Source organism: Vulpes lagopus, chromosome 6, assembly GCF_018345385.1.
Source record: "Vulpes lagopus strain Blue_001 chromosome 6, ASM1834538v1, whole genome shotgun sequence".
NCBI lineage: Eukaryota > Metazoa > Chordata > Mammalia > Carnivora > Canidae > Vulpes > Vulpes lagopus.
The window spans coordinates 24504536-24525511 of record NC_054829.1 but is presented as its reverse complement, the minus strand read 5'-3'; the positions used below and the strand labels follow the sequence as shown (position 1 = coordinate 24525511).

The window sequence follows — 20976 nt, the reverse complement described above, 5'->3', positions numbered from 1 at the left end:
CTGCTTCTCCCTCTGCCTGTGTCTCCACCTCTCTCTCTCTCTGTGTGTCTCTCATGAATCAATAAAATATATTTTTTTAAAAATTACCTTTTACCAAAAATATACAAATCAAGATCCTTTGCAAGGCCTACTAAATCCTATTTAATAGTGGTAGAGAGTTGAAGTATGTATTTTTAAACAGTGATTTCTGATGCCCTCACCACCCGTGATACCACTTCCAGCTAAAACCGTTTCTCTTCTTGGGCAATAGGCCCTCGCAGTCCAGGCAGAGAAGTTAAGTCCTGGATGACTGAACAGAACATTGTGGAATGATGAGAGAATGAGAATAACTAGTGCTTTCTATACTCATTGCAACTTATAGCCATTTTCCTAATGTTGATGGAAAGTGATAACTGATGGCCTCATCACCATCAATAAACAATATATGACCCACTGTGAGAAGAGAGCTCTGTTGACTAAAACACGATGCATTCTGAAATGTGTTCAGATTTTTTTTTTTTTAGATTTATTTATTTTAGACAGTATGTGTGCATGCGGCAGAGAGGGAGAGAGAATCTTACTCAGGCTCCACACCAAGCACAGAGCCCAGTGTGAGGCTCGATCCCACAACTCGGAGGTCATGAGCCGAGCCAAAACCAAGTTGGACACTTAACTGACTGCACCACCCAGGTCCCCCAAGATGTTTATTTTTTAAACAAATAACTTTTCTTAGCTGAATCAAATACTCAATCACAGGTATGTTTAATATATTAAATTAGTTTTGTGTCTTCCTGCTTCCAGGATTTACTGTCTAGAAACAAAAGAGGCAGTTTTGGAGATGATCAAATACAACATTTTTAATGCTATAAACCTATTAAATTATAGAAGAAGAAAATTTCACCTTCTAAAAAATCCATGCTACAATCACATTTTTTTTGTACAATCCACAAAAAAAGGAAAGTTCAGACTTATAGTCTGAGATATGTTCCTTTCAATTGAATGCACAAATAAAATAAAAATCTATATTTGTACAGATTAACCAATGACAACTTAATATGAAATCTTCCGTGTACTTTACAACCAGGATAATTCAGAATTGATATAATCTTTACAAGTCCCAGTGTTATTGAGACACTTAAATGCAGTATTTTATATATTTTTCCAAGTATGGGCACACCATTTCTTTGTGTGTTATCTCCCCACTAAAAATGAGGGAATTGGACAGGATGCTATCAAACAATCTACTCGTTTGAGAAAAGGAAAAAAACGAAATACCTCTATAGCTATATTATAGGAGGTAGAGAAATGATAGAGAAGTGGGGTCTCCAATAAGGTAGCTGGTTGTAGCCAACATAGCTTGGTCTAGAACCATCAGATAGGGCTGTTGAACAAATGAAATTTACTTTCCACATCTTCTACAGTGCCAGTCAGTTGGTAGGTTTTACTCATTTGTGAATTTTCAGAGTCCTTATAAAACCACTACTAGGATGTAAGGGCTTAATTCCACCCCTTGATCTCACAACACCATGGGCCAGACCCTTTGAATTCTAAAAGTTAGTGACATCTCCTTCCTTCTGATTTTACTTTCACAGGCTTCTGGGATATCAGTTTTAAAAGCCTAGTCAACAGATTAGAAAAATCAAGTTAAATTTTTATTAGAAAAAAATACTTCACAAATATCCTTTCCTATAAAAATATAAATGTGAACATCTGTTACTGGTGAAGAATAGCAGAGGGGATGGGGCAGAGAACTTGAAAGATTTGTGTGATATGGATATGCTGCCCTATGACTAAATTGATTTTCTAGTGGTTCTGTTAAACAATCAGGATCAATACTATTTCCAAAGTCATCAAAACTCATTAAAGGAATTAGCCAAGACTCTTACAGAACCATTAGGATAAAAGTCTCTTTGACAACAGATCGGTTGGGTTTTTTAAAAATGTTTTTACCTATCACTTGAAAGAATAAAGATAGAAATAGCAAATATATAAGGTGACACAATACAGCAGGAAAAATCGTGGACTCAGGTTCTATTACTATACCTACTGCTTAGTTAATGTTATCTGAAACAAGTAGTTAACTTCTCTAGGTCAGTTTTGTCATCTGTAAAATGGAAATAATATTAATTTAGAAATATATATATTGAATGCCTGAATTTTGCCCGGCACCTGACTTCCGATAGCTGCCGTGTCTTCTTCATGGGGTTGCTGTGAAAACTGGATGACATCTTGCATGTGAGAATGTTGTGGTGTATTTTACTATCAAATGATACCTAGAGCAGTCTAGACCTCCAGTCATCAAAGACTTATTTTTGGCCAAAAAAATAAAAATAAAAATTAAGTTACAACTGGTTCATTTGCAGCAAGGTTTGAAGCAAAGAAAAATTTGGCCTGAACCCCAATTAATTGAAAGTTCAATAGCTACAATATTCTTTGCCCAAGTATTCCAGTTAATACAGGTTTTTCTTTGTTGGTATGAGGTCATTGGTGGTTAGTAGTTATCTATCACACTATAAAATACGTAACACATTTTGCCCCCAAACTTGTGGCTTAAAACAAAAAACATTTGTTATATCACACTTTCTGTGGCTCAGGCATCCTGGCTTAGCTGCATACCTCTGGCACAAGGTCTCCTGATGAGGTTGTAGGCAAGCTATTGGCCGGGAGCTGGGAGCTCATCCGAAGGCTCACCTGGGAAATCTACTTCCAATTCACTCACAAGATTGTTGGCAGGCCTCTTTTCACTTGGGTCACTTCAGAGGCCTTCTGCTATGGGCTAAAGTGTGTCCCGCAAATGCATATGTTGAAGTCTTAACCTCCATTACCTCAGAATGTGACTGTATTTGGACATAGGGCCTTTAAAGTGGTGACTGAGTTAAGAGAAGGCTGTTACGATGGCCCTAATCCAACACACCTGGAATCCTTATAGGAAGAGGAAAGTTGAACACACAAGACACACCAGGAACGTCTGCCTACACAGAGAAAAGACTCTGTGAGGATACAGGGAAAAGACAGCCATCTATAAATAAGGAGAAAAGTCTCAGAAGGAACCAAACTTGCTGACACCTTGATCTTAGACATCTAGCCTCCTGAACTATAAGAAAGTAAATTTCTGTTGCTTAAGCCACCCAGTGTGGTATTTGGTTGTAACAGCCCTAGCACACTAATATAGCCACTTTACAACATGGCAGCTGCCTCCCCTGAGCAAGCAATACATGAGAAAGTGAGAAAGCACCCATACAGAAGCCACAATCTTTTTATAAATTAATCTTGGAGGTGATACCCCATAACTTTAGCTGTATTCTCTATGTTAGAAGTGAGTCAGTAAGTCCAGTCTGCCATACTCAAGAGAGGGTTTCAAAGGGCACGGATAGCAGGAAGTGGAAGTCACAGGAGGCCATCTTAAAGGCTGCCTACCACACTAGTTCAGATTTGCTTTTAATAAAGTAAAAATTTAAAGTTAACAGATGGAGAAACTGGCCTATTTTACATGTGTAGATTCAACATCCTCAATGACATGGGCACCCTCGCTGATAGAACCTATAGGCTACACTACCATTCTGTGAAGCTAAGATTGTTCTGATCTGGAAAATAGGAAATTTTGACCTTTAGGACAAGGTTTTCTAGGGGTGAATAAAAGATCGTTTTATGAACAAGATTGAAGAGAAATGGTACAGTGAATCCAGTCTGTGTCTAATACAGTGATGCCCAACCAGGGATGCATATTAAGTAAGGGAGTACGTAGGGGGATAAGCAGGAAAGAGGAGGGAAGATATCATGAGTTTTAAAAAAGCATGGTCACACTATCATATAATCTTAGTAGGAAAAGTGAGAAGAAACAGCTTTTATAAAACCAAGTACAGAAACTAAAACTGAACAGAATCTTCTTGACTGATAGAACATAGGTCATAAAGAGTCGAGAAACTGGTCTAATCTTTCTTTTACTGTTAATAGGCAAGAAGAGGGATAAGGGATAGCAGGTTAGAGGTGGGCATTCGGTGAGCCGTAGTAAATACCCAGAGAGATGGTACATTTTAGAAAATCCGATGAGGAGTGAAAAATGATTATTGGGCTCCATGGATTGGTTTGGAAGGGAAATATAAACTAACAGACATATTCAGGAGCCTTTCAAGAGGTAATAGGAGGAACTCTATAAGAGGAGGATGGGTGATAGTTGAACCTGAGCTTTAGTTCAAAGGATCCAAAGGACATCTGCTCTGTGGTGATTGCAAGAGGACATCTGATTCCTCAGTAAGTATGCTGGGATTCCAGTAGCTTTAGTCTCTAAAATTAGTAGCATTGTCAGCTTGATTGTCTCGTGTTTTTCTAACGATCAGAGTCTATGTGGCAAAGCTGTCATTATTCCCAAGCACAGCCAGACTTCTTTTCACCAGCAGCTCTCCTTTTGGCCTCTTAAATGTTGCTAACATGAGGTTAAACTCTCGCTTTACCTTCCAAAACATTCTAAGAGCTATTGCTTGTGATAACACCTCCAAATACTGAGCTTCAATAGTTTGGCTCCTGCTTCACTGGAACTCCCCCTTGGGTGGCCCTTTGTTTTAAGAGAGGAAGAAGCTGTTTCCTGTTATCTCCTGGTTGCACGATAACAAGATGACAGACTGATTCTAGGTCTCTTTCAGTTTTCCTTACACAAAACTGTGGAACTAGAGTGGGACAGTACAGGGGTCTCACACGGTGACCCTCACTAATAAGGTGCCTTTGGATTTGTATAGTAATTCTATGGATAACTTAAAGAATTCCCCTGAAGTAGATGTTTATGTTGGTCTGGAACAGTTTCTGAGATATATTGTTAAATAAAAGATACCCAAAAAACCAACTGAAAGTTACATTCCCATTTGTATAAAAAGTGGAGTGTGCATAGGCTGCTCTAAGAAGGACACACACACACACACACACACACACACCAAGAACGAGTGGGGTAGAAGATGCTTTTAACTCTATACTATTGTGTCATTTGATTTTTATTAATTTGTGCATAGATTGCTTTTTTTGTAGTTAGGAAGCGATTTTAAAAATGCCTTTATTTTTCAGTTATTCATAGAATTTTTTTTAATTCCAGTGTTAACATACAGTGATTCAACAATTCTATACATTACTCTGCTCATCATAAGTGTACTCTTAATCCCTTCCCCTATTTCAACTATCACACCACCTACCTCGCCTCTGGGAACCTCCCCAGTTCTTTGTATGTGAGAGTCTGGGTTTTTAAATTTGTCTCTTTTTTTCTTTATTCATTTGTTTTGTTTCTTAAATCCATATGAGTAAAATCATATGGTATTTGTCTCTCTGACTTATTTCACTTAGCATTATGCCCTCTAGATCCACCCATGGTGTTGCAAATGCAAGATTTCATTCTTCTTTATGGCTGAGTAATATTCCTGTGTGTGTGTGTGTGTGTGTGTGTGTGTGTGTCTGTGTGTGCGCACTGCATCTTTATTCATCTGTCAATGGACATTTGGGTTGCTATCATATTTTGGCTATTTTAAATACTGCAACTGGGACGCCTGGGTGGCTCAGTGGTTGAGTGTTTGCCTTCAGCTCAGGGCATGATACTGGAGTCCCGGGATCAAGTCCCACATCGGGCTTCCTGCATGGAGCCTGCTTCCCCCTCTGCCTATGTCTCTGTCTCTCTCTCTCTTTCATGAATAAATAAATAAAATCTTTTTTAAAAAATAAATACTGCAATAAACATAGGGGTGCATTTATCTTTTCAAATTAGTGTTTTTGTTTTCTTTGGGTAAATACCCAGTAGTGGAATTACTGGATCATATGGTAGTTCTATTTTTAATTTTTGAGGAACCTCCATACTGTTTTCCAGAGTGGCTGTACCAGTTTGCATTCCCATCAACAGTGCACAGTGGTTTCTTTTTCTCCACATCCTTGTCAACACTTGTGTCTTTTGTTTTTGATTTTAGACATCCTGACAGGTATGAGGTGATAGCTCATTATAGTTTTGATTTGCATTTCCCTGATGGTAAGTGAGGTTAAGCATCTTTTCATGTGTCTGTTGGCCATCTGTATGTCTTCTTTAGAGAAATGTCTGCTTGCGTCTTCTGCCCATTTTTAATTGCATTAGTTTTTTTCATGTTGCATTGTGTAAATTCTTTATACATTTTGGATGTTAACCCCTTGCCAGATTTATCATTTGCAAATATCTTCTCCCACTCAGTAGGTTGTCTTTAAAAAAAAAAAAGATTTTATTTATTTATGAGAGAGGCAGAGACACAGGCAGAGGGAGAAGCAGGCTCCATACAGGGAGCCCGACGTGGGACTCGATCCAGGGTCTCCAGGATCACGCCCTGGGCAGAAGGCGGTGCCAAACCGCTAAGCCACCCAGGCTGCCCTGTAGGTTGTCTTTTTGTTTTGTTTCCTTTGCTGTGCAGAAGCTTTTTATTTTGATATAGTCCCAATAGTTTATTTTTTTTAAGATTTTATTTATTTATTCATGATAGACATAGAGAGAGAGAGAGAGAGAGAGAGGCAGAGACACAGGCAGAGGGAGAAGCAGGCTCCATGCCAGGAGCCTGACGTGGGACTTGATCCCGGGACTCCAGGATCACACCCTGGGCCAAAGGCAGGCGCTAAACCGCTGAGCCACCCAGGGATCCCCCAATAGTTTATTTTTGCTTTTGTTTCCCTTGCCATCTAGAAAAACCCTTCTATAGCCGGTGTTAGAGAAGCTACTGCCTGTGCTCTCTTCCAGGATTTTTATCGTTTCAGGTCTCACATTTAGATATTTAATCCATTTTGGTTTGTTTTTGTGTATGATGTGAGAAAGTGGTTCGGTTTCATTCTTTTGCATGTAGCTGTCCAGTTTTTCCAACACCATTTGTTGAAGAGATTGGCTTTTTTTCCCCATGGCGTATTCTTGCCTCCTTTGTCATAGATTAACTAACCATATAATCGTGGGTTTATTTCTGGGTTTTCTATTCTATTCTGTTCTATTGATCTATGTGTCTGTTTTTGTGCCAGTACCATACCATTTTGATTACTATAGCTTTGTAGTATTTCTTGAAATCTAGAATTGAGATACTCCAGTTTTGTTCTTCTTTTTCAACATTGCTGTGGCCATTCAAGGTCTTTTGTGGTTCTATACAAATTTTTTGTTTTGTTTTGTTTTAAGATTTATTTATTTATTCATTAGAGACAGAGAGAGGCAGAAACACAGGCAGAGGGAAAAGCAGGCTCCATGCAGGGGACCTGATGTGGGACTCGATCCAGATTCCAGGATCACACTCTGAACTTAAGGCAGACACCCAACTGCTGAGCCACCCAGGTGTCTCTCATATAAGTTTTAGAATTATTTGTCTTAGTTCTGTGAAAAATTTTATTGGCATTTTGATAGAGACTGCATTAAGTGTATATAGATTGCTTTGGGTAGTTTGGACATTTTTTTTTAATTTTTATTTATTTATGATAGTCACACAGAGAGAGAGAGAGAGGCAGAGACACAGGCAGAGGGAGAAGCAGGCTCCCTGCAGGGAGCCCAACGTGGGATTCGATCCCGGATCTCCAGGATCGCGCCCTGGGCCAAAGGCAGGCGCCAAACCGCTGTGCCACCCAGGGATCCCATAGTTTGGACATTTTAACGATACTGGCTTTTCCAGTCCATGAGCATGGAATGTCTTTCCATTTCTTTGTGTCATCAATTTCTTTCATCAATGTGGTAAAGTTTACAGAGTACAGGTTTTTCACCTCTTGGGTTAAGTTTATTCTTAGATATCTTATTATTTTTGGTACAGTTGTAAATGGGATTGTTTTCTTAATTTTTCTTTCTGCTGCTTCATTATTTGTATATAGGATATGCATGGATTACTTTTAATATAACACAAAAAGTTTTTAAAGAAACTTCAATGAAGAAATGAAATTTGAAGTTCCCACATAAAGCCTTTGAACTCATGCTATGTTCTCTCACGTGGTTGCCTGAGTTTTCCAGTTCTCTCTTCTTGTCGTTGCAGTTTGAAAACTCATGACAGCAGGAGCTGCTAGCCATTGAGCACCTGCCCTACCCCGAGTGCTGGGGTTTTTACATGGAATTTCTTCACTTAATCATCACAGCAATCACATGAGGATGTTTCTTCCTGCCTCATTTTTTAGCTGAGACTTGTATATTCCTTCCTCTGGTACTTTTTAGAAGATGGAGAGGACATAGTTCCAAGATAGATTTTTCTGCCAAATGCCTGACTTTGCTTCACCAAAGACCAGAGTGACCCTTCTTCTGAGGGTTACATTGGTCAATTCTGCCCTTGAGTTTTTTTCTTCTGTTTGTGTTTCCTTTCTCTGGGCTTATTATTTTATTCACATTTAGAACTTCAGCTTCATTCTAATTCTGACATGAGAGTTTCCATCAGTGGTACCCAGAATCCATTAGAGTAACAAATCCCATCTCAGACACCTAAGAAAAAGGGTGCATCTGTTGACTCACATGATTAGAGAGAATTAGGAGGGCTCCAAGAGCTAAGTGTGGTAGGATCCTTCCTTTTCTCCATCCCTTTCTGCCTCATGTTCCTTCTTTCCATGTTTCTCCATTTCTTTCCATGTTCCTTCATTTCTTTTCACAACCCCATAAAAGTACCTCTTTCCTTCTTCTATGATTTCTTCCATGTAGCAGATCAGATGGAGGCATATAGTTTGAGGAGCTCCAGCCTTATTCTTTCCAGCTTAATGACCACCTAGTTAAAAAACTATTTCTATGTTAGTATATAGAAACAATAAGCCCCCCAAGGAAGGGCTGTGATTGTCTTGGCTTGGATGTCATGACCAACTCTTATCGCAGAAGCTGTGGCCCTGGGGATGGGGACTGGCCAGGTCAGGATCACCTGCCAACTTTTGTGATCAAGAGAGAATGAGACTCTCTTAACTATAGAGAACAAACTGAAGGTTACCAGAGGGGAGATGGGTGGGGGGGTGGGTGAAGTAGGTGAAGGGGATTAAGGAGTGTACTTGTCTCAATGAGTGCTAGATAATATATGAAATCATTGAATCACTATATTGTACACCTGAAACTAATATAACACCGTGTGCCTACTATCCTGGAATTTAAAAGAAAAAAGAGGGTATGGTACTGACATTTGTAGTCTGGCCATAATCACCTGGTTGAAATAGAGCAAGTTGGGAGCACTTTTCCAAAGGAATTTAAAGGAGCTGAAACCACAAACAGATAGGAAGGGATGTTAGGAGACAAAAACAGTAGATTTCCCCTACTTTCAACCCATAATTTCTTTACAACTATGGAAATACAGAGTTAAATAAGACAATGTGTGCAATAAATACTTCATATGATACCTACAGCTGAATAAACAGAGCAATATCTATTATTATTGACTATCTTTTTAAATTGCAGCAAAATATACTTAATGCAGAATTTACCACTTTCACCATTTTTAATGTACAGTTCAGTGGATTAAGTACACTCCTATTTTTCTGCAACCATCACTACCATCCATCTCCAGAAGTTTTTTTTTATAAAATAAAACTCTACCAATTCCCCATTCTCCTCCCCCCCACCTCCTGGCAACCACCATCCTCTTTTCTGTCTCTATGATTTTGACTATTCTAGATATCACATATCAGTGGAATCATGTGGTATTTCTCTTTTTGTGACTAGCTTAGCGTCATGTCTTCAAGGATCAGCCATGTTGTGGCTGAATTTCCTTCCTATAAATGTCAGAATTTCCTTCCTATAAAGCTGAATAGTACTCTATTATATGTATATACCACATTTTATTTATTAATTCATCTGTCAATGGATACTTGATTTGCTTCCACCTTTTGACTATTGTGAGTAATGTCGCTGTGAACATAGGTATATATCTGGTTAAGTCTGCTTTCAGTTTTTGTAGATGTATATCCAGAAATAGAGTTACTGAATTGTATAGTAATTCTATTTTTAATTTTGTGGAGAACTGCTCTATTGTTTTCCATAGCATCTGCACCATATTACATTCCTACCAACAGTGCCCAAGGGCTCCCTTTCTCCATATCTTTGCCAACACTTTTTCTTCCTCCTCCCCTTCTTCTTCCTCTCGTTCCTCTTCCTCCTCTTCCTCCTCCTCCTGTCCCTCCTCCTCCTCTTCTTCTTTCTTCTTTCTTCTTTCTTCTTCTTTTTTGATAATAGCCATTCTAATGGGTGAAGTGGTGCTAAGTTCAAGTTAAACCCTGGTAACTAGGCTAATACGGGTGTCTGTCAATACAGAGCACCCAGTGTTATGGATGAGTGGGACAGACAACACTTAGTGTTTTAAAAGTCAAATTTGATATGATGGCTGAACATCAAAACTCAGGAAAGTCTTCTCAAAGCCAGGGAGGAGTTCAAGTCAAATGCAGTCATCCATATAGAGTTACCTGTTAAAGCTATGGGTGGATAAATTCTCTGAGGGAAAGAATGTTAAAAAATGAGCAGCAGAGTCAAAGAAGAAAAAGGATACAGTGGAACTGCCCAGGGAAGCAGCCTTGAGAGGCACTGGATATTTCAGAATCTCAGACACCCACATAGTGGGGAGGAAGAGTCAAGAGAGTATCAGTGATTGATGAACTAAGATGATATTTTTTAATTGCCTGTGATTGCAGTTTTGTTAAATTGAATCATTTTCATGTGAATACTACCCTTTCGAGTCCTTTATAATTTTCAGAATGCTTGCATATGGATTACCTTATTTAACTCTTAATCCATGAAATACATGAGTTATTATTACCATAATACAAGAAAGAAACTGAAACAAAGGGAGACTGAGGTTTTGCTAAAGTTATTGCTTGGTACCTCTCATTTTCCCAAGGTGATCAGTTTGCGTGAAGCTGAAGGCAGATGATGCCAAGGCAAAGTGGGCATCAGAGTAGATTCCCCTCAGACAAATCATCCCTAGCAGCTTGTCATCCCTAACATGGGCACTTTCACTCAGTACCTCTGGAAACAATATCTACTGGCCCCTCTGAGGTCTAAGGAGTCTGATTTCCTAGACTCTAGAGCAGTAGTTTGTGAACTATGAGGTCATGACCCAACAGTGGGTCATTAAATCAATTAGTGGGTCATGACCAGGCTCACCAGGGCCAGTGGTGCATATGTCTTCCCAATGCTGTGAACTTTCAGGAACTTCATCATGTTGGTTACTGAACGTGGCTGTAGTGGAAATCAGCCAACACCACAAAGCTGGGGCCTTTGTTTGTTTCACCACAGAGAACCAGTTGTTAAACATTTACTAGCATACCATTGATCATAACCATCATTTCTTCCTCTTCCTTCCCACCCTCCTGCAATGGAACAGAATAGAAGAAAAAGAAAAAATAACGAGGGTCAATCTGTTAGTAAGAATTATTTTGTGAGGCTTCTGTTTAAATCAACAATACATGAATATGAATATGTATGTATTCATAGAAGATATATTTTTTTACTAAAAATAAGCTTAAAAATCAATTTCTAGGGTTCCTTCATTTACCTTTCTCAAGTAATTGAAAGTGCTGTTCTGCTGCTTTTTCGGCAAAGAACCTCTAGTATCTAGCACCCTTTTTTAATGGATGCTATATCTAATAGTGGGAGGAATGAGACTGAATTTGCATCAGGCTGGAAATTATTATTCTAGAATAGCAAAATCCCTCTGCATATCAGTTCTTTTGAACTCGGAGCTATATAAAAAATCTATTTTTTAGACCCCACCAAAGTTTTTTTCATTGAGTATGAATTTGTCCTATGCTCAGAAAACACTAATCATTATTATTAAATCCCAAAGATTAGAAGGCCAGTAAATAGCAGAAATCAGATTTAAGCACACAGCCTTGTTTACTCTCTACCATTTTTCCTTATGAGAACTTACTGTAAAGAAAGTAAATCTTTTTAGAAAGTAAACAAACTCTTTGTAAATCATTTTCCTTTTGATGATTTAGTGAATTGTTTTATAAATCCAGATTTTATATATACATCTATTTACATTATATACAAACATTTTATATATAAACATTTTATATATAAACATACATATGTATGAATATCCCAGATAGGCTTAAGTGGATTATGCTTCAAAACTAGATAATTCCATCTAGATAGATCATGGGATTAGATCTGAAGAACTTTGATTTAGATCAGCTTTGTAATTTTTAAATTTTCATAAAAGGGAAGTTATTAAATATCCTCATGCAAAAAAAAAAAAAACCTTCAACTCTGCAAACATATTAAATGGTCTGCCCTTAACCATCAAAATGTTGTTATAAAAAGAAACATTTTTCACTGAGTAGCATTTGAAAGTCATCCAGATAGATTTCTCTCTATTCCATAATGTAGTTCTATCTTGCCCATTTTATTGCTTTGTTGTAATAAAATGAAGCAGAATTAAGGGGAACATGGCTTTACAGGTTTATAGTTCTTGAGTTAAATATACCTCCAGAAATGAGTTATAGGATGTTTTTCTTAGAAGAATTCAGCTTACTGTATATATGACTTCAGTTCTTTACAGTAGAATTGCTTCAAATAGTGTTTTGTTAAAACTATCCTACACTTAATTTGCAAGTAGACAGTAAATCTCTCCCATAGTTGGACACTTGACTCAGGCTGCAATTAGCATCTAAGAGTTAAACCCAGTGCCTGTATTGTTCATAGAAATGGAGAAGGTTTTCTGGAAGGGCCTGAGCACTTGGGGTGCTGCTGTGGTCAGCCAGCTCGCTCCCTTGTCCCCTGTGGCCACACTCCAGAGCTACTCAGGCACTGCCTCTGTTCTGAAGAAACCCTTTGCAGCTGTGCCCGGCGCCTTCATGTCACCAGGCCGGGTTTCAGGAAATGGATCTGATGCTCTTGTGCCTATGTGGTTCATTCCTACATATTGGAGCTGTGCCCAGGAAGGTGAAGGGCCAGCAGGTTGGCCCTCGCTCCCCAGCTGTCCCTTTCTCCTAATGTCACTCAGGATATAAATAGTGATTCATTCACTCTCTTATCAAACCAGAACGCTGCCAGAAGATACTATCAGGGCCACTCTGATCAGCTGGAAAAGGCCTTAGGGACACGTCTAAGAGGCACAGTGTACAAAGCCTTTGCATTTAGATGATTTTTAAACATTAAGTTTTTAATTTTATTTCTCCTATTCGCTTCAGACCTGGGAGGGAGAAAAATAACTCCAGTTACATGTTCATGTTTGTTTGGGGTCTGGGCCTTCTTGAGTGGCAGGGAGGTCATAATGCATTCTCTGTTTTTTTCTGATCTGGAAAAGCCAAGAGTCAGATGATCTCATTGAAAATGTGCTTCCCTTTCCTCCAGACAGCTGATGGGTGGTAGGAGCACTGATCTGAAGCATGGATTGCTGCGTATACCACCAGGCTGTGTGTTTACAGAAGCCAAGTTTGTATTGTTAGTTGGAAATCTTCTGCTACCCATAGGGAGCACTACTACTGATCATTTCCCACATCAGACAATCCAGTATTTACCAAGGAGCCCCATGTAAACATGTACATGGCAAAATGCTGGGAGCTCGGGTCATGTGCAGATTGGTAAAATGTGGTCTTTGCACTTAAAAGAGTGTATCCATGGGACATGAGCAACATGTGTAAGGCAAAGCCCCCCGACTGCCACCACCTGCCCTTGGAAAATATATAAGAAACAACGATTTGGGTATTTTGGGAAAGTGTGTCAACCATTCCTTTAGGGAACATATTGCTCAAAGGGAGCATAGACAATCTATTCCCTCAGCAGTTTTGCAGACTTCCCTACTTCTCGTGCACTTCCCCTGGGCAGATGTTGATTGCATTGTTGTAAATGTTTTTATTTGCTATATTACAGTAGCACCAGCCAGTTATTTAATATTATGCTAATAGGAGAACAGTAGGCTGACAAATTGGGTTTGTTGAACTCTGATAGTTGCCAAACCAGTACAATGTATTTTACAGGTGCTTCAAGATTTCTAAGGGTAATTCTGATAATATTTTATGATTAGTTGCTTGTTGACTTTAAAACTAACCTAATAAGACATAATTTCATTTATTTGATAAATGCCAAGTGAGTATATAAATAGTACGAGCCATAGGCATTTCAAAAAAAAGAAGAAGAAAGAATTTCCAGGTCAGGACATCAAAGCAAAAAAGAAGATGGACAACTTCAGTAACTGGTTTTTCAAAATCCTACCAAAAAAAGAGATCATAGCCACAGAGGCAGTAAGGGGAAAAATACAGTAACATTGTTATCCTGTCTATTGTTCCTGCCCTTATAACCCCAGAACTGAGTCAGCAGGCAGGAGTGGAGATCCAAGCAGCTCTGGACCAGAATTATGGTAGGTGTCAGGGACAACAGGTGGAGCGCCTAATTGGAGACCCTTCACATAAAGATAGGACTCCAAAGGGCTGTATTCTCCATGTAAGGTCAACCAGAAATAAACCCCTTTCCCACTTTTATCTCTACCTCTTTTGGCACTGAAAGAAAATTGCCTGTCTTGAACCTTTGTGTGCTGATTGAGATGGAGTAGGGGACTCTCCCCTGATCATTTATAACCACAAATTGGTCCTTGCATAACCTTGGGCATGAATTCATATTCCCTAGGTACTCTGAAAAACCTCAAACTGAGAATTTAATCTAAGGCGATCCTAAGCTAATAGTGGCCCCAGGAGCTTAGTAGAATCAAATGTATATTTTTCCTGGCAGTATGTTCCGTCAACTCAAATCTCAAATAATTCTTACAGATAAAGGTCTAAGAACTGTGACATCACAGTTTAAAATCACAAAACAAATAAGGAAGCATGGCACCGTAAGTGAAAGTCAGCAAAATAACAGGTACCATATTAGACCCACAAAGACTAAGGTACTGAAATTACCAGACATACAATAAAGAATAAATTTTCTCATGTGTTCAGAGAAATTAAAGGAGGGAGTGAAAGTATGAATAAAATCAAGATTAAAATTATGACTAAGAGATTTAAAAAAGAACTATGTAGTACTTCAGAATTGCAAAGATACAGTAAAAAAACAAATCAATAGAGGATTTAACTGCATGTTAGATCAAGCTGAAAAATATTAATCCAAGATATATTTAAAGAAATTATGTGAACTGCAGGTCAGAAAGAAAAAGTGATGAAAAACCTAATGAGAAGGCCCGATAGATATTTAAATAGTTCTGGAAAGAAAAAATGAGACAAGGACAGTATTTGAAGGGATAATGGGAAAACAAAATATTTCTAAACTAATGGAAGATACACCAGTTATAGTGAATCACAAGAAATCCACATCTAGACACTTCACACAGAAACTTTGGAATACTAAAGTCAAAAGATGTTAAATTTAAGCACCTAGAGGCAAAGGAAGGTTTTCCAAAGGAATGCCAGTTTGATCAACAATGTACTTCCCAACAGCAGTAGTGGAAGCCAAACTACAATGTGATGTTGCCACCGATGAAAAACAATTAATAGGCAGAAATGTATTTTAAGCAAAAATGTCTTTCAAGGATGATGATGGAATAAAGGTGTTTTCCAACATGTAAAACCCAGACAAAGTTGGCATCAGTACACCTTCACAAAGGGAAAGATTCTAAAGCATATATCTCAAACAGAGGAAGGTGTGATACCAGGAAACAGTCTGAGATGCAAACACTGAATCATGAGCAAAGAATGTATAAAAACAAACATAATAATAAAGTAATAATGTTCTTGTGGAGTTAAAAAAGAGGGAGATAGGGATGCCGAGGTGGCTCAGCGGTTGAGCCTCTGCTTTGGCTTAGGGTGTGATCCTGGAGTCCTGGGATCGAGTCCCACATCGGGCTCTCTGCATGGGTCCTGCTTCTCCCTCTGCCTGTGTCTTTGCCTCTCTCTCTCTCTGTGTCTCTCATGAATAAATAAATTTTTTAAAAAAGAGGGAGATAAAAATATGCAACACCAACATCATGTCAATCAAAGCAGAGGGTATGATCAGAATCAAGGAATCTCAATCTTGAACAGTGAAAAGGTGAAAATAATTATTAATTTCAGCTTTACATAGAATATACAAATGCAAAAATAAATAGTGTAGCAACTAAAAGAATAGAAATTATAAAACTTGAAGGAGGAAAAGGAAACAAGAGTTTGGACAAATAGAAAGCACAGCTTTTAAGGGCGCCTGGGGGGCTCAGTCGGTTAAGCGTCTGACTCTTGACTTCAGCTCAGGTCGTGATCTCGAGTCCCCACTCAGTGGGGAATCTGCTTGAAGATTCTTTCCCTGTGCCCCTCTAAAATAAATACATCTTTAAAGGGAAAACACAACTGAAGACTGGAAATAAAAATATATATATTTGTAATTACAAAAATGTGAGTGGACTGATGTACCAGTTAAAGTGAGTCATTCAGTCAAGTACTTAGCACAAAAGACCAAATATTGCATGATTCCACTCATAGGAAAGTCTAGAATAGGCAAATCTCTAGAGACAGAAAATCGATTAGTGGTTGCCTAGGGGTGGAGGACAAGATGTGGAAGGGTGATGGCTAAGGGTTTTGGGGTTTCATCTTCTTTCAGTGAAAATGTTGTAGAATTGATTGTGGTGGTGTATGCACAACTCCAAATATACTACTAGCCACTGGATTATACACATTAAATGGTACAGTATGTGGCTTATATCTCAATAAAGTTTTGTGTTTTTTTTTAAATCAATAAACAGTAAACTCAATAAGAAAATAAGCAAAGGCCTTGTCCATGCATTTCACAGAAGAAAAACATGTATGCATAATAGATACTTGAAAAGAGGCTCAACCCCATTCCTAACTGGGAAAAGGCTAATTAAAACCACAGTAGGGTGCAGCCTGGGTGGCTCGGCGATTTGGCCCTGCCTTCAGCCCAGGGCCTGGTCCTGGAGACCCAGGATCGAGTCCCATGTCGGGCTCCCTGCATGGAGCCTGCTTCTCCCTCCGCCTGTGTCTGCCTCTCTGTCTCTCAGTTTCTCATGAGCAAATAAATAAGATCTTTTAAAAAATAAAAAATAAAACCACAGTAGGACACCGTTGTACAATCAGTGGACTAGCAAATATTTTAAACTCAGGCAATACCCCTTCTCCACATGTAGGGGAGGTAGAGACACAGGGGAAGCTCATCCACTGCCCTGGGGGTGGGGGGAATTGGTACAACTGCTTTGGAATGTAAAATGGCATTATTTTTAGAGAGCTGAAGATGCAAGTGGCCATGACCCAGCAGTTACAGGCCTAAGTATATAACTGAAGAAGTTCTCCCAGTTGTGTGCTGAGATCACGTATAATAATAGTTAGAGCAGCACTGTAAAATCAAAACCACAAAATTGTAAAAACAAAACATAATATTTAGAGTTAGGAATGTACGTAGTAAATAAACCTATTTTTTAAAAGTGAACAAGGGAAAGATAAACACACAATTCAGGACAGTGGAAAGGGGAAGGCAGTGGGAGGGCCTCACAGGGGACACAGGGTAACCGTAACTAACGTCCTGGTTTTAACCCCGGGTGGTGGGATATAGGTGTACATTGTGGGGATGGGGACGGGTACAAGGCAGAGTGTATTCTGACAACAGAATTCAACAAAGATCTGGACAAACGCAGAAGCATACACAGTGGTTTTTCCATGGAGTTCGACTCTGAATGCTAATAATGCTGAGCTTCAGTTTCTAGAAGAGGCTAACCTATTCAGCATTTTATACTTAAGAAGCAAAAAAGATAAAATGTTCTCAAAGAAAGAAAGAAACTTGAGTACCCAAAAAAGCAGCAGCTTCAGAACAGGAGCGTGTTAGAAAGGTTTCCAGCAAAAGTGGTTAGCTTCATTTACTTGGCCACAACCTCTTTAGTCTTCAGTAACACTAACTAAACCAGACGTTGCTGTAAGTAAAACCCCACACTCTCATTTAGGTCACTTAGTGGTTGGTTCTCTTTTCCAGATCCTGCTCACACTAAAAGATGAACCACAGTCACACAGAGGAAGAACCTATTTGCCCTCCTGCTCCTGCCGGGGTGTGACCGAGGCTGAAGCATCTACCAGGGCTGCAAGGGGTCCACGGTATTTTTTTTTTCTTTTTCTTTTTTTTCTTTCTTTTTTTTTTTTTTTTTTTTTTTTTTTTTTTTTTTTGCTGCCTTGGTCCCCAGAACCTTCAAGCAACAGTGGCTGTAGATTGTTGCCAGTCAGCCAATCCAGACTTTTGCTGAGACGACAGGAAAACATATCAGCTGGGTTTTGATTGAACTTGGCAGTGGGGACATTGAACCGATGCATTATATACCCTATCAGAGCACACATGTATCTTTTATCCCTTTTATCCCCTCCCTTAACCTGCTTAGGTCTTCTCTGTCCCTCTCCTGCTACCACACAGAGATGATATAAAAGAGGCTCTTTGGCTATTTGCATTTTGCTTCCTCTTCTTTTCCAGGTTGCAGTATTAAGCTTGACTTCCTTACAAGCCTAAAATCCCAACATTATCCACGAAAGTTGTTCTCTCCTTTTCCGAGGATTTGGGGGGTGGACGGGGGATGTGGGAAGCATACATCACTAGTCTCCCAGAGAGTAGAGGAAAGTTGGTGTGCCGCTGACCACATGAGCCATGGTAAAGGCACCCTTTGGAATTACTGATTTCTAAAATTAATAAAGTGATTCTATTTTTATTTTTCTTTTTTTCCATTTGCTAATTTCCCACCAATCAGTATTCACAGACAAGCCTGAAATGGGACCAACTTCTCGTTTTCTTTCATTGCTGGGCAATTTTTTAAACTCTGTTTTAGAAATGTGAACTACAAAGAGATGTTTTATTCTTCCATTTGGTTTCAGCAGATGGTGGGTCCAGGCTGTTCCCCACAGGCAGCTCCTGTACCTGGGAAGCTCGTATGTGCACATGTCTCCATTATCAGCCCGCAGCAGACAGGTCCTCTAGTGGCATGTGGATCTGCATCCTTAAACAGTTCATCAGAATGAGGCGACATACCCCCGATGGCTTTCCACTTGACCTCTGCTCCCTTGTCTCCTCACCTTTCCCTGGTCCTCTCTCTGGCTTCTACTGGAGAAAAGGTTGAAAGGCAGGCTGCAGAGCCACTGAAGGATTGACCGCTGCCCTGAGGAGTTACTGGGTGAGGACCCAGAGTCTGGGGTTTCTACACCAGGGTGCTCTAAACTCAGCTTTGAAACCCCAAAGGAAAAATGACACCCAACAAGGCAGAGAGAAAAGGGACTTTATTGACTTCTTAGTGAATGAAAACAAGTTTGAGCACATCAAAGCGTTTTGTTTGCTGGTGAGGGATGAAGACTGTCACTTGAGGGAGGAGAGAGAATATGTGTCCGAGATGTTCCTGGGCCTTCTGGTTCGTAGTTTGAGGACCATCTTAACTGTTGTCTAACTGGGTTGTGAATTGGTTAGGAGACAAAGCAGAATTCCTCTGTGATTCCCTGGTGATGTGTAGAACCGAAATAAGATATATGGAGATCTTGTGAGAAGGCATAAGCGGGTATGAGCCCAGTAAAAGAACTCTGAGGCCAACTAGACTGCTTGGGATTGCCCTAAGTCACCATTACAGTTGGGTCCTCGAGCTCATTTCTGACTGCACTCACCATGTGCTCATGAAATGTTAAGACCAGACTCCAGATCTCTCTGTGTGTCATTTTTACTGGTACTGGACTTCTCTTGGCAATAAACAAGACAGATCATATGATTCCCCCCTCCAACAACGGTCTTTTCCAGTGTCCTTCCCTCCCCTCCCCCAAAACAAGCGTGTATTTCTTCAGACAGACAGACAATGGTTCATGTTTCTGTAGTGCCTGTAAGTGACATGTGGAATGGAGAGGCTGGACTTCAGACCCCTGCCCATATTTGTATCTGCTGATAAAGATAAGAATAGAGCTCTAATATAAAAAGAACATTTGGAATCACAGTGTGTTCTGTTTTCTTTGGGATACTTCAGGAAACATAACTCGTTGCCTCGGTTCATTAGGATGAGCCACAGGCCAACATTTTAGTGATGTCCTGTGAGGTTGGATAAGAAGGAAGGTTTATTCTAGGGTCAGAAAAATTATTACCTTCTTCCTTAGTTAAGCCTCAAGGAAGGATCCATGACGTCAGATCTAATACACTGCTGCTCAAAATGTAGTGTTTAGGCAGCCTGGACCTTCCCCAGGCCTAAAGCTGTCTCTAGAGCTGCAGCCTGAAATTGTGCATTTTTAGTAAACACTTGGGTGTTTCTCATGCCCAATGAAACTTGAGAATAGTTGCCACAAGTGAATAGATTCTGAAGCTTGGGATAGCCATGGCCCATGGCCAGAGGGCTGGGCATGCTGCATCCCCTCTCTAGGCCCGGTAGCTACCTCGGGTAAAATGGATCAGAGTGCCAGCAGCCATGATTTTAGGACAGGGACACAGCCCCCCAAATACAGTGGAAATAAATGGATGCCACCAGGGATGAAGCCTGAGAGAGAAGCTCTTAGAATTGGCTGGGCATGAAAAAAGCAGGAAAGAATGTCTTAGTGACCAAACTCAGGAATTCAACTGGGGAGCATTCCAAAAGGAGCAAGATATACACAACTACGCATACACACACATACACAGAGGCAAGAACATATCACATGGACCCTTCAACCTGCAAATTTTAGCTTCAGATAGACTTTTTCACCAATGGTAAGGTGATTTCAATAGAGGAACATATTTTTTGGCAGCTGCTAGATGGTTCCTCATTACGGATGGTTGCTTCTGGTGGACATCAATATAATAGAATTCTGCATTGCTCTGGGATCTGTGACCTCAGAAGAGAACTATGGAATTGTATTTCCTCACCCTCTCCCATCCCCAAATCTGACAAGAGGTTCCTGGCAAGCTTACCTTGATAATAGAATTAGCCTCATCTCCTTAGGCCATTTGCCATTGACAGTTTCTCTAATTTCTCAACTGATTTGGAGGGTGAGATTAGATTGTCAAAAATGATGTTCATTATTGATAGTAAACGTACAAACGAACACATTTCCATGTGCAAGGGTTCACACCAAATGATTTTTGCCCACAGATAAATGTAGGTCAAAATCAGTTTCTAAAAATCTGAGCCACTGCGTCTCTGT

General features: G+C 39.6%; 1 protein-coding gene across 17 annotated transcripts in view; it reads left to right on the top strand.

Annotated features, from left to right (window-relative positions):
* The window catches only part of TTLL5 (tubulin tyrosine ligase like 5), a 268339-nt gene extending 248537 nt beyond the window's left edge, over positions 1-19802 (top strand). For 15 of the 17 annotated variants that reach the window (XM_041758913.1, XM_041758911.1, XM_041758910.1 and 12 more), the window contains one exon: positions 17828-19802. In XM_041758913.1, the coding sequence (XP_041614847.1) occupies positions 17828-17850 (23 nt within the window). In that variant the 3' untranslated portion in view covers positions 17851-19802. The remainder of the gene's footprint in view (positions 1-17827) is intronic. The other 2 variants (XR_005988409.1, XR_005988410.1) reach the window with 2 other exon arrangements.
* Positions 19803-20976: the final 1174 nt, after the last annotated feature.